Here is a 14,341-nt window from a genome sequence, read left to right as displayed (position 1 = left end):
ACACAACACTACCCAATACAGCAAGAAACCATCTTATAAGAGAAAAAATCTACAATACCCTGCCACAAATAAAAAAGAAACTTGGAGAAGATGAATTCAAAAAAGCCTTCAAGACTGGCTTGTAGAGAGATCTTTCTACACCTTGTAGAATACTTCGATTCAGTAAACTCTTTCATATTGTAAAGCAAGAGATCAGCAAGAGACCAATTTTAATTAACTTTAACTTCTGATGCCATTACACGTATTTGTGTTGTTGTAAATAAAGAACTTTTGACCAAGGTAAAAATCTTTGTAACATGAGTGCAGATCTATTGTGACCTGTATTATGTAGTTCAGTTTAAATAACTAGTGTTGTATTTTGTTTTTTAAGTGCGTATTTAAAGTTGATGTACATGAAGTTGATACACAGTAAGTTAGAGATTCCTTACCTATGTGTGTCACAATGCACTGGTACAATTTGTTTATTATAACGTACTATAACGTATTATAACGTTATAACGTAGATTGAAATTATGTCTTAGGGTTAGTTATTCACCTGAGGAAGAGATCAGATTATATATCTCAAAACATAGTGTTCCTGATTTTGAGTTTCACGGAATGAAGGCAAATGTCCAGAAAAATCCTATTTCCTTAACAATTCTTGTACCGTAAAAAACAAATTTCAAAATTGTAATTTTATTTTTTACATCCTGTAACCATTACTTGTAATAATTCAACACTTAACCTGTTATTGTTAATGTGTAAGTTGTAGTTTTATAGTAAGGTTCTTTAAACAATTGTACATTCTGGCAAATAAAGAATGATTGAATCTTGAATATATTAGTATTAATATTCTGATAAGTTGTTAATATTTTTGATTCCTTAAATAAAAATCTTTTACTGAAATTATCTTTGGGCTCCTGATACTTTGCTCGGTTATATATAAAATATCTACTTTTTATCTCCATATAAATAACACTTAAGCCACTGAAGTAAGTTATTTACAACTTCAAGATGCAATTACTAAAGAAATTAACATATGGAAATTGTGTAATTTTAAAATCATATTGATCTCAATTGTTGAAAGGTCTAATATTGTGGTGAAAGGTCACTGATACTTCTACATATTTTCTGAATTTAATATTACATTGAAAATATTCAAGATTATCCACTATGGTAAGTAACCGAGAGAAATATTTTCATTACTATACTGTGATTATGGTGAACTTTATATAAACCATTAGATCATTGCAAGAGTCTAAATAAATAATACACATCGAAAAAGTTAGATTTATAAACAAACACTAGTCTAATAAGACAAAAATAAATTTTAACTTGAAAACATTTTAAGCTGCTATGATGGCAGGGAAGGGGCATTCATTCTTAACGTTAGTAACAGTGTCCAAGTTGATGGTGGATTCAGAAAGTTACAATAACTCACTATTACCAGATGTGAAAGAGAAAGGGTGTATAAATCAAGAATTACACAGCCAAGTTCTAATTTTTGTATACTAAAATTTTGAGATCAATCAGAGAGAAGCTTAGTTTGAACTAAAGTTTTTCTATATTAAAGCTGTATGTTGGAATTTGTTAGAAAACTGACTACCCAAATATCAAAGAGAATGCAAATGGTTATATATTTCCTACTCATTGGAGTTAGAGAACAGAAAAACCATAATTTTCCTGACTTGATTCCCAAGTTTCTTCTTCTAAACTCTAAGAAGTACTTTGGTTTAAAACATGTTCCTTTTAAATGTTGATGGCTCTTCCAATTTTATTGCAGCAACAGGCTAATAATATTATTCTCCTTATTTTGTTATTCATATATAGTCCCATTCTTGAACTATAATATTATTGAGCAGCCTAAATTCATAGACTAAGTTAAACTAAAAATACTCTGAGGAAAAGACTGAACGTTGAAATAGTTTAAGTTGATGGTTCTTCTAGAGTATAACATGCTATGAATATTCTAATTTTTCTATATAATTCTACAACTCTTTAAACAAAATAATGTTCCAAAGGCCAAAAGTATAATAGTATTTTTACACTTAACTAAATCTAGAAACTTTTTAAGAAATTATTGATATACTTTTTGTTTTATTTATGATATGTTTGAATACGTAAGATAGAGATTATATAATATGCATATATTTCAATATTTGTTTTTTTCTTTATTTTATCAAACTAAAAAACTGAGTATTTTGACAAATTTATTGTGAGTTTTTAAAATCTAACATTGTACTTGCTCTAATAAACAATTCTAATCAGGTTCATTAATTATGTTGTCACCAATCATAACGTTAAGACTGCCATCTATTCAAAATGGTTTATATTAATTTATACAAAATAACACAATTGACAACATTTTAACTATTATAACTCTAAACTAATTCTAACCAAAACTCTAACTCTTCTAACCATGAACATAACATGGAAGTGAATAACAGTTTTAAGATTGTGGCTCTCAGTTTGTTAATCTTTTATGAGTCACAATGATTTTTTGATATAAATCAAAAGTAAAAGTTGTCATAATTTTAGTTCATATTCATATTCATCCTTGGGACCCTAAAATGTTGATATAAAATTTCAGTAGCCTACAATTGGTTCAATAGTTTATGCATGAAAACAAAAAAACAAAGGCACTATGTTATTTGAAATGTTGTTTTGATTGCTCATATAGCACCTACTTAGAAAAAAGCAACTTTACATGTATTTTTACAATTATATAGGGAGAATATTTTCTGTTTGAAACTGTTTATAAACATTGAACTACAGCATTTAACGTGTGTTTTTTTTTTTTTAACATCAGGCAAAATATAAAATGATTGTTTGCTAGAGAGAAAACATTTATTTTATTTTACATAATGGAAATGTCAAGGTTACACTCTTGAAGTAAGAATTATAAAATAATATTATTAAAATAAGTGGTATAATAATAGGGAACTATGATGATCCTTGCAGAATTTTATCAAAACTCATTTGTTTACTTAGTTTACTTTTTATAGCGTGAGTGCATATCAGTGCATACTGGCCAGGCAGGAGTCCAGATTGGCAATGCATGCTGGGAATTGTATTGCCTTGAGCATGGGATTCAACCCGATGGACAGATGCCTTCCGACAAGACAACAGGAGGAGGAGACGACAGTTTTAACACCTTCTTCAGTGAAACTGGTGCAGGCAAACATGTACCAAGAGCAGTTTTTGTTGATTTGGAACCTACAGTTGTTGGTACGGAGATCTTAAGTGTCAAATCATGGGCAAATATAAAATTGATTTTGTGTAGAATGAGTAAGAATTGCTAGATTATGTAATTCATTACTAAATGTAAGTCAAAGTCTTTCTTTGATCTAGACAAACAATTGTTTTAAATATCAAATAATATTAAAGTTCATTATTGGTTTTTTCTTAAATCCTGGAAAGAATTTTCTATTTGGGCCTGAATTAATAGTTTCTTCTGGATTTAACAGTCAAGATCAATATTTCTCCCAAAGTTTGAATGAGTGGTATTTAATTTTCTCCTCAGGCTCCAAAGCCAATGTTTTTCCTGCTGAAAAGCAGCATTGAAAGCTTTCTCAGATTCAGGCAATGTTTTTCCAAGACAAACAAAATAACACATTTGGGGCTCAAACAACCAATGTATCTATATATGTCTTGTTTCTATATTCAACCAGTATTTTGATTAACATGTTCACGATCTAGAGACCCATGGCACACCATTTCCTCAGCCCAGTAATTTTTATTTGTATAGTGAGTTTAACCCATCCATATTTGCAAATAAATTTGATGTTATCAAATTTATATTACAGCATTTTAGAATGGCGTAACATTTTGATGGCCTTTGATTTATGTAGTGCGAAATACATGTGACATATTAAAAAATCAATAAAACTACGATCGTTGTGAACATGTTAACAAGGCAGGGCTAGTGTATTCAAAATTTAATTTGATTCTCAGGCTCAGAAAACTATTGCTACTTCTAGCACAAGTTAAATACATTAAATACTTTCAGACTCAAGTAATTTGCTACTATCCTCAATGGGCCAGGGAAAAATAAAGTTTCACCTCAGATTCATTCACACAAGGACTTCCCATATCTAAGTCTGAGTAAAATTTAAATTTTGTCTGACTGAATATTTTATTGTAGTTTAGCAATCAATATTTTTGAAACGACTGAATTTATATTTTTTAAGCTGGTTGTTTCTTCTGGTTTTCTGGACCTTGTTGATCTAGCAACTTCAGCTTTGTATCCTCATCAGATACATGATTGTAATTACATTCTTAAGTAAAGTACTGATTAATTAATCTGATTCTATATTGTACTAAATAAAACAAGTCAGACTTTTCAATATTTAGGTAACTCTAGAGCATTTATCAACAAGCTGTTTTAAATAATGCAGAAGAAACAAATATATCTGCCAGAAAATGACTTGCTGTATAAAATAATATAGTGCTGCTCAATATGTCACCTTAAATCTCTTTCAAAATCTGTTATAAATATGTAAAATTTGGTTCATTCACATCCAAAAAATCAATTTAAAGAATGTTATGAATAAAAATCATAGCACAATAACTTCTGAAGAAAATAAATAAAATATCAAAACTACCTAAAGGAGTTTGCACATTGTTTTCACAGTGAGGAGTTATAAGAATGTACTTTAGTGTAAATTTATTTTACAATGCTTTTATTTCCTTTAGTTACTAATCAAATATGAACCTAAAAACAAATTATATTCTCAAAATTCTTTACTGTTACAATTCTTTACTCTTTTGTGTTCAAAAACAGCAACATATGTGTGTCCTTTTATGATGCTAGAAATAATTAAATTTATAACCATATGTTTCTCTGAATCATCGTATACACATACTCTTAATATTTGGCGCAGTCCCATCTTCTGTCTCCTTTAAACGTTTTTGAAATCTCAAACAGAGGTCAATGTTCTGTTAGCTTACTAACTACTGGCCAAGTATTGTTTTACTGAAATATAAAACCATCTGGATTGGAAAAACATTTTCTGCTGTTTAAGCTAAGGTCCATATCATGGACTTTCTTTTCCAATGGAAACCAGAACGTTACTATTGAGACAAAAACTCAAATCTCCGGTTCTGGTTCCACAATAATTCTCTTCCCGGCTGTATTTGCAAGGGTGTCCTAACTTTTGAAAGTGTGCTCACCTCCATGCCTAGCACCCTTTAAAGGTCTCTTTGTTTGTTTTAATTTCATTAAGGTATTCTTGGATTCTCTTAACCCTAGAATGGTAACGCGTAGTCTCTCAGACGACGCAAGCTACAAAAACCGGTCCAGGTGGCATGTGCATGACGTGACCAACCCCCCATCACCAATACCTTCCCCCTGCCAGCCAAGGTTAATGCTGGATAGGGTTCCATTTTGTTTCATTCACTCAGTTCATTTCAGTGAGCCCATAGTCGTCTGGTAGACTACGCGTTACCGTTTATGTTACTTTTTTGTTCCTGAGTAAATATATGAAAAGTTATTTTGTGCGAATGTAGTGTTAGTTTTTCTGATAATTTTTACCGTGGATGGTCAAGTAACCATGGCTGATCCACTGAACACTAGTTTTGAAATAAGAGAAATAATATCTGAACTTGAACGAAGTGATTGTGATGAACAAGAAAGTGATCATGATGAAACGGGTTTTTGATCAACTCATTTGTTATTTATGTCCATCAGGCATTGTCAACAAAAATTAAACCTATGACAAGAAGGGCATTTGCTAAAGAAATATGTGTTGAACTAATAACTCCGCACATTCAGGGAAGACAAAAAACTGCCAAATTTATCAAGGAATCTCAAACGAAACATTGAAGATGTCGTTGGCCCATCAACATCTGAGGCTCAAAATGTTATTGAAGAAGCAGGAACAAGGAAGATTTGTGCAGTTTGCCCAGCGATAAAAAGGAGAATGACCCGATTCCAGTGCACAAAATGTTATAAGCATATTTGCTGGGAGCACCGAGGAATGCTGTGTGTAAAGTGTTCCAATAAAGACTGAAATCAACAAAAATCAGGAAACATGACCTCTAAGATGTAAATAACGTCATTTGTAAATAAATTTAATTTAAATTATATTTTTATACATTTTTATTCATTTTCCCTAAAGTAGTCTGAGAGACTACGCGTTACCATTTATGTGTGGCAAATAGGCGTTACCATTCTAGGGTTAATTAAGAAGTGAAGTCTACTAATGCCTTAGAGTAGCTTAAAAAATATATAATAATAACGATTGGCAAATTTCTTAGTTAGGCCTCTGGCACATACTTCAATTGTCATGAGTTCTACTTGAAAACCCACTGCATTTTTTTCCCAGATCACTAATATATTTTACTGAAGATGTCATTGATAATACAGATACAAGTTTACACAGAAAGCAATCTTTCAAATTGGTATTTTACACATTGTCCAGATGAAGTAAGGACCGGCACATACAGGCAGTTGTTCCACCCTGAGCAGTTGATCACAGGCAAGGAGGATGCGGCCAACAATTATGCGCGGGGCCACTACACCATCGGCAAGGAGATTGTGGACTTGGTGCTGGACAGGATCAGGAAGCTGGCGGACCAGTGCACAGGCCTACAGGGGTTCCTTATTTTCCACTCGTTTGGAGGAGGCACAGGCTCTGGGTTTGCTTCTCTCCTTATGGAAAGACTTTCTGTGGACTATGGCAAAAAAAGTAAACTGGAATATGCCATTTATCCTGCACCTCAGGTACTTATGAGCTTCCTTCTTAATTAAGAAATTTAAAAAGCAGTATGTTAGTTTTGCAAAGAGGTTAAAGTGGTTACAAATATCACTGTTTTTTATATACTCAAATCTATTGCTAGTCACTAAAATCAAGGAACATATTGATATTTAATTATGAACTTTCGAATAAAATCAGCTTTGGAATAATTTTATTAGATTTCTTCATCTCTCAATTATAAGAGGCAATACAAATTCAAAATCAATTCAAATTATTTTGTATCAACAAATGTTAAGAAGTAAAAAAACATTTTGTTTTAGCCAGCCTTTTTTTCCAACATAATGTAGTACAATTCAATAATTTGAAGTTAATTCTGATATTAAAAGCAGAAGGAATAGATTATTAAATCCCTACACAATAAATGTTTGTTTCATTTTGTGGAGTTGTAATAATCTTGAATTGATTGTAAAAATGAGTTTATTATTAATATTGGTTACAATATAGAAGACAAACCAAAGTCCTGCAACACAAATATTTCATTAGGAGCAAACAAGCTTTAAAGAAAAAGGTTTTCAATAAAAGTTGTTCTTTGTAATACAAATCTGCTAGATTATTTGATAAAAATGTCAGATGTATATAATGAACCTTTTTTAACTTTTACTCAGATTTTAAAACCCTTTGAAAATAATACAAATTTTTCACAGTGACTCTGAACTCTGGGAGTGGGTGTTTTTTAGGTTAGGAAGCTAGAAATACATAGATAATAATTGTTTTCTTTTTTTATTTACTATAAATGACATAATCTTTCTCTCGGCTTTCATGTTTCATAATTATGATTTTCTCAACCACACGCTCATGTAAGAATAATTTCAAAATATTAAAATTAGTAGTATTATTGTTTAACACAACAAATGTAAAGAACCAAATATTAATGTTAACAACATTTAAAGATAGAGCATAAATATTCATGTGTATAGTTTGTTAAATTTGAAGTCTAAATAATTTTTATTTGTTTTAAAATTGGAAACCATAATATTGTAAAGTGTTCACCTCGAAAATTTTGAAAATTAAAAGAAAATCTCAGCCATTTAATTTTAACATGTACCTGTATTATTTAATTTTCAATAAAACACACTGGTATACGTAATTGTGGATAAATGCATACCATTGTTTGTTAGTACAAGCTTTAGAAAAATTAATTATTTTATGTATTTTTAAAAACTACATCATTAAAATTTAGAGTGTTGAGTTATTTATTTTTATTTTTAGGTTTCCACAGCAGTGGTAGAGCCATACAACTCTATACTGACAACTCACACTACTCTAGAACACTCAGACTGTGCCTTCATGGCTGACAATGAGGCCATCTATGACATCTGCAGAAGGAACTTGGACATTGAACGTCCGACGTACACAAACCTGAACAGGCTGCTGGGACAGATTGTCTCATCAATTACAGCTTCACTCCGATTTGACGGAGCACTCAATGTCGACTTGACAGAGTTCCAAACCAATCTGGTTCCCTACCCCAGGATCCATTTCCCATTAGTGACCTACGCCCCGGTGATATCGGCGGAGAAGGCGTACCATGAGCAGCTTTCGGTGGGGGAGATTACCAACGCCTGTTTTGAACCGGCCAACCAGATGGTGAAGTGTGATCCCCGCCATGGCAAGTATATGGCCTGCTGTGTCCTCTACCGTGGTGATGTTGTGCCTAAAGACGTCAACGCTGCTATCGCCACAATCAAGACCAAGAGAACAATCCAGTTTGTGGATTGGTGTCCTACTGGCTTTAAGGTATTTTTATACATAATCACAAGTTTCATAAACATTAGTACCAAAATATAATCTTGACCTGTAAGGGGTGAAGACGATCAGAATAAGTTGTTCCAAGAATTTTACCCACAGGGCTTGCCACAAGGTGCCCGACTACAAACTAATTAATAGAAATACTTGAATATAAATAATCCATGCACTAATATAAAATAATAATTTAGGATGTAATTTTCTTCAATTTTTAAACAACATATTAATCACTGCCCTTTAAAAAACATTTCAGACAGGAAAACAGACACCTTGTTATGACTTCACGAGCGGTAGGTATTTAAGTAGAATTATAGGATATCTTATAGTCAGGCTCAAATGTCTGAAGATAAGGATATGAATTTTCAAAAGTATACAGGGCTACACAGACACACTGATATACTAAATCAGTCACAAAAACTGATTTTAACACTTTTTATTTCCCATGCTCCTTAATTCAACCTCACATAATGTATAAAACTATTAAACTTTGTAAAATGCCCAATTTGGGGGGCAGGGTATGGATACCTTTTGAAGAATCTTCACATGTAAACTTGAGTTGTGTGATACATTGATTTAAAGGTCTATTTACACTCAACAATTTGGGATAACTTATGTTTGCGCCAACATTTTCAGTGTACATTAGACCTTTAAATTGAAGTATCACACAATCCATGTTTACATTTGATTGTTCTCCAAAAAGTACACATACACTTCTAATTGGGGCCTTTTGGGATATTTTACACAGTTGAAAATAATTTTATTGTGAGGTCAAATTAGGGGGAAATGAGAAGCAAGAAATTAGTTAGTTTGTGTGGACAGCTATATATACCACACTGGTCGTCTGTCTCACTCTGTATGAATAAAAGATGACTGGACAATAAATTTCAGAACTGGAAAGGTATAGACCTCTTCTTATCTTCAGTAATAAATCTCTCACAGAAACTTTACATGAAGTAGAAGCACATCTAGAAAAAAAGCAACTAACTTACAACTGGAACTGTCTGCAAATTTTGTAGACTATGGCAAAAAAAGAGGAGCTTATAATCAAAGTTAAAGGAAAAGTAAAGGAACTGATAAAAGAGAATAAATCACTTAAATTCATAAAGGGTGCTGAATTAACTCCTACTTTAACAGATAAAACTCCCTCAGAAGTACTGATACACAGACAATACTGAATTTTCAGCTTCAGGTTCTAACTCCTCTCTGCTCCTCAAAATGACCAAAATGAAATTAAGGCAGGACAGGATTGAAAATGTAATTGAAACTCTACAAAACAAACTACAAACCCCTAAAGCAGACACAAAAATTAATCAATTCTCTAGCACATTGTCTAATTCAGAAATAGCTGCATTGCCTAATTTGAAACTAGCAAAACAAAAAAGCAAGCTCAAGAAACAAAAAGAATGTTTTCAGCATTTCTTTACAAGCAGCTAAATATATATAAAGAAGAATTTCATTATTTTAATAGGAAAGCTTGAAACTAAAAAATCAAACATAATTAAAAGCTCAATTGTAAATAGCAAATTACTTTCAGATTGGATGTTATATCAGATCTTAAAACGCTACAATCAGCTTTGAAACTAGGAAATAAACCCCTGATGTTTGTCGTTTCCATGAATAAAAAAGAATCTCTTGAAGTCTTTAATGAAAGAAATATAGAACCATAATTGAAAAGAAATCAAATAAAAAACATTCCTACTGCAGAGCACTTGACTGACACCAAGCTCATGGGTCTTTTTCTGACACAGATGACATTGTGTTGGAATTGACTGTATGTGAATTATATTTACCAGCACAACGGAGAGATACCATTTTTAACGTAATTTAACACCAGATATCACAGAGATTACTGAACATGTACAAGGTACAACATAATACCTAACACCAAATTATTTGGCTATAGTTTGGTATCTGCCTTTAGGGGAAGAAATCGTCAAAAAGGAGGTGTCGCGATCTACAAAAAAAAATACCCTAGAAAACGAAATTGCCAATTTGAATATTGAACGTAAAAGATTAACATTAATTTGTGAGTTGGCATGAGTATCCATCAAGTTGAGTAGTAAGGAGGTTCTGTACATACTAGGAGTATATCACCCTTCTATAAAACGCCAAGAAACTATAATTCAAGCACTTTAGTTGCTCTCAAATATACTAGGCTTATTTCCATCATCAGACAAGGGCAAAGTACTTGTAATAGGTGATATTAATGTCGACAACTTTCAGCCCCTGTCTGAGAGAACCCTTTTCATGCATATCTTGAAACCTGTGACAATTGAAGAGATTGCAAATACAATCGATTCATTAAACCTAAATCTCAGCCAAGATACTGAAAATAGCCAAACATGAACTTTTACTACCGTTGCTTTATGTTGTTCTGCTGTTGTTTGCTCAGAGCGTGTTTGCACAAAAGCTAAAGACCTTCAAAGTTTTCTTCTCCACAAAAAATGAAATGAAAAATGTCTTTATTTACAGAGGCGAAGTTAGGACTTAAAAGTCCTCTCTACCACTTAACCTCCTAAAGGTTAAGTAAAAAAGGCAGTAAAGATGAAATAGGAAATTACAAGCCCATCTTATAATCCCTACGATCTCTAAGATCCTTGAGAAGATTGTATTGTCTAGAATCCTCGAACACCTAAATATCAACAATCTTCTTACTAACAGAGATAGTGTTCTGGGTGTTTTTGTTGACATGAGCAAAGCCTTTGATTGTTTAAGCCACAACATTATCATGCTAAAATTACACAACCTTGGTATCCAAGATATGGCACTGCGTTGGTTTCGATCTATCTTACTAACAGAAACCAAGTGATTGAAATAGCCCAGTCCATAAAAGGCATCAGGTCCACAACCATATCAGATTCTCAGCCCATAGTTATGGGTATTTCTCAGGGCTCGGTCTTAGGCCCACTCTTGTTTGTGCTGTCCACTACTGACCTACCTGCAGTGATGGAGCTTTATTGTAGGGCTATCATGTACGTGGATGATACTGTCCTACTCAGCCTCGAGATAGACACTTACATTGGCTTGAACTTGGCGTTAGACTACTGTATGATGCATGATTTTGTGTTCAATGCTTCCAAGACTAAGCAAACCTTTGGCAGCAAAAGGGGTGAAGTTTCAAACCTCAAATGCTGTAATTTCAACTAAACATGTAAGATTACACTTGGATGAAGATCTTAACTGGAATGAGCACATAAATATGCTCTGTCATAAGCTTTCCACAACCGTCTTCACCATTACAAGAACAGTATCTGTCAGCACAGAGGAGACAACTTTAACAGCCTACCACGCTCTTCTGCTGGTAAATTGCAATGAGATCTATTTCTAATCATACAGATCTGAACCATGAAAGGAATGAAAATTCAAGATATTTGCCAGCCAGTCTTCAAAAGTCTGAAAGTATTAACAATAATAAATATCTATATCCTCAAGTCTATAACACTACCAGGTTTTCTGAGAATCAATAAGCGACACCAGGGTGTTCACACACATTTCACCAGACATGGAACAGACTTTAACTTGCCGGCCCATCGCTTGAAGCTCTTCAAAGCAAAACCGTCCTACGCAGGAGCAAAGTTTTCAATGCCTTGCCTGCATCCTTGAAGGTCTTGGAGCTGAAAGTATTAAAGAAGAAATTAAAACCTTGGTTGGCAGATAGACCCTTTTATAGTGTCAATGTGCTTTTAACCTGGAAAGAGTGACCATGACAATTGGCAAATAAATAGGCACTGTTTTCCAAATTACGCATAGAATGAACTGTCATTGACTTAGTTAACTAACTGGTTTGTTTGTTTTTTCTCTCTCCATTTAATCTACATGACACCTGTTTCTATTTTGATGATAGCAAATAAATATTTCTGTATCTGTATCTGTATCTTTAATAAAAAAAACAAGCCACATAGGTACATAATTGTACTACTGTTAACCAAATGATCATGTTCCATCAGGTCGGTATCAATTACCAACCCCCGACAGTGGTGCCTGGTGGAGATTTGGCAAAGGTGCAACGAGCTGTGTGTATGCTGTCCAATACAACAGCTATCTCAGAGGCATGGGCACGGCTGGACCACAAGTTTGACCTGATGTACGCTAAACGCGCCTTTGTCCACTGGTACGTCGGTGAGGGTATGGAGGAGGGGGAGTTCAGTGAGGCTCGCGAGGACCTTGCAGCTCTGGAGAAGGACTATGAGGAAGTTGGCCTTGATTCCACTGAGGCAGAGGGTGAAGGGGGCGAAGACTAAATTGTTTGAACATTCTGCTTGTTGTAAATCATATTTTTTTAAATTTTATTGTTTCTTCTACTCATCTTAAAAGGCTGATTTTTTTTCATTATCAGTTGCCTTTGGAATGAGACTTTATTCTTTTTCTATTTTTTAGATGTAGATTCCTAGAATCATTTAACTATTTTTCATTCAAAAATCTTGTAATTATTTGTCCAGTAATGATTATTAATAATTGTTTTATTGTATTTTTTCAAGAACTTATTTTACATAAATAATTATTGTTTGGTGACAAGACAAAATTAAAATTGTTTCTTTTTGTACACAGTATTTATGTTCATATGAAACCTATTTAATTACATAGAAAATAGTTGATGTATCATATTATTACCTTAAATTATTTTTCATTCTTTTATTTGACTCATAAATGTGCACAACAAAGACTAATATTTCTAAAAAAATGAATTCCACTATAGTAAATTAAAAATGATGAACTAGGCAGATAAATACATAGTCTTTTTTTAATGCCCATAAATAATATCAAATAAATAAATATGTGAGCATTACTTTTGGCTATATATTTTTTTATTTTATTAGTTTTAGATATATATAGCTTATTATTATATTAATGTATATATACATATACATACATACACATATATATATATATGTACATTAAATATAATGTAAATATAAGTGCATATATATACTGTATATATATATATATATATATATATATATGTATATGTATTTATGCATATATATATATATATCTTTTTTTCTTTTGAAAGGTTTCGATAGTATACTAAATTTATCTCCCATTCCTCAACACCATTGTAGTTGAATAAATGGTACAGAGTCTTGTGTGGCGAATTTTTTGATGTTGATCAGATTTCAATTGGCCACTTAATTGACTCAATTGATCAAATTTTTTAGCTTTATGTACTTATCTGTCAGGCACGTAATAGTTGGGTTATACCAGTGTTAGCCAAAGAGATAGAGAGAATAAAAATCACCGTTTTCAGCCAAACATTTGGTTTTCATATGGTTGGCTGAAGTTGATTTCAGTTTTATGTGACTGGCTGTTAGTTTTAGGTGTATCAGATAAAAAAACGAGATATTATAAAATATTAAATATTTTTAATAATTTTTATAACCCTCTTTCTTATTTTTTGTAATAGGCTAGAGAATTATTGCTGACCCTCCCGCTGCACCTCAGCTACTAGTAATAATTGTTGGCCCTCCTGTCCTGCTGGGTAATTCAGTCATTCATAAATTTCACCAGATCTACGAAAGTAAGTCACTGTGGGAGTTTCCCGGGAGAAACTATCACCTCCACTCTCAATCTGATTTGATTTCTTCTGCTTTGGCTTTCTTCCTTCTGTACTGAATAGCATTTGATCACCTCCAGGTGTTAGAGATATGTACGTCCTATGTGAGCTGGATTACTCCATTAGATTTCCTCTTCTTTCATCTGAAACTTTACACAGTGCAAGCAACTGTGGTTATACTTCTTGGTTATCATGTTGATGGTATCATATATTATCAAGACAACGTTCATTTCTTTTGATGACATATTCTTTTTATTTTAGTGATTTCACATATTCACTGTAATATCTGTTGACAATACTGTCAAAT

The 14,341-nt window shown here is 32.6% G+C and overlaps 1 protein-coding gene across 1 annotated transcript; it reads left to right on the top strand.

Moving 5' to 3' along the window:
* The first annotated feature begins 1,029 nt into the window (after nt 1–1,029).
* LOC124364891 (tubulin alpha-1 chain-like) lies at nt 1,030–13,026 on the top strand. The gene is made up of 5 exons (XM_046820695.1): nt 1,030–1,155; nt 2,985–3,207; nt 6,402–6,703; nt 7,947–8,474; nt 12,431–13,026. Exons 1-5 carry the CDS (start codon nt 1,153–1,155, stop codon nt 12,722–12,724), a joined length of 1,350 nt encoding a protein of 449 aa, XP_046676651.1. The 5' UTR covers nt 1,030–1,152; the 3' UTR covers nt 12,725–13,026.
* The last annotated feature ends 1,315 nt before the right edge of the window (nt 13,027–14,341 follow it).

The sequence above is a fragment of the Homalodisca vitripennis genome, chromosome 6 (genome assembly GCF_021130785.1).
Source record: "Homalodisca vitripennis isolate AUS2020 chromosome 6, UT_GWSS_2.1, whole genome shotgun sequence".
Lineage (NCBI taxonomy): Eukaryota > Metazoa > Arthropoda > Insecta > Hemiptera > Cicadellidae > Homalodisca > Homalodisca vitripennis.
The sequence above is the reverse complement of the archived record's forward strand: the minus strand, read 5'-3'. Positions and strand labels throughout refer to the sequence as shown.

Coding starts and splice junctions, on each gene's coding strand:
- LOC124364891 (XM_046820695.1), top strand. Junction 3,208..6,401: donor TTTGGAACCTACAGTTGTTG/GTACGGAGATCT, acceptor CACATTGTCCAG/ATGAAGTAAGGACCGGCACA. Junction 8,475..12,430: donor GGTGTCCTACTGGCTTTAAG/GTATTTTTATAC, acceptor ATGTTCCATCAG/GTCGGTATCAATTACCAACC.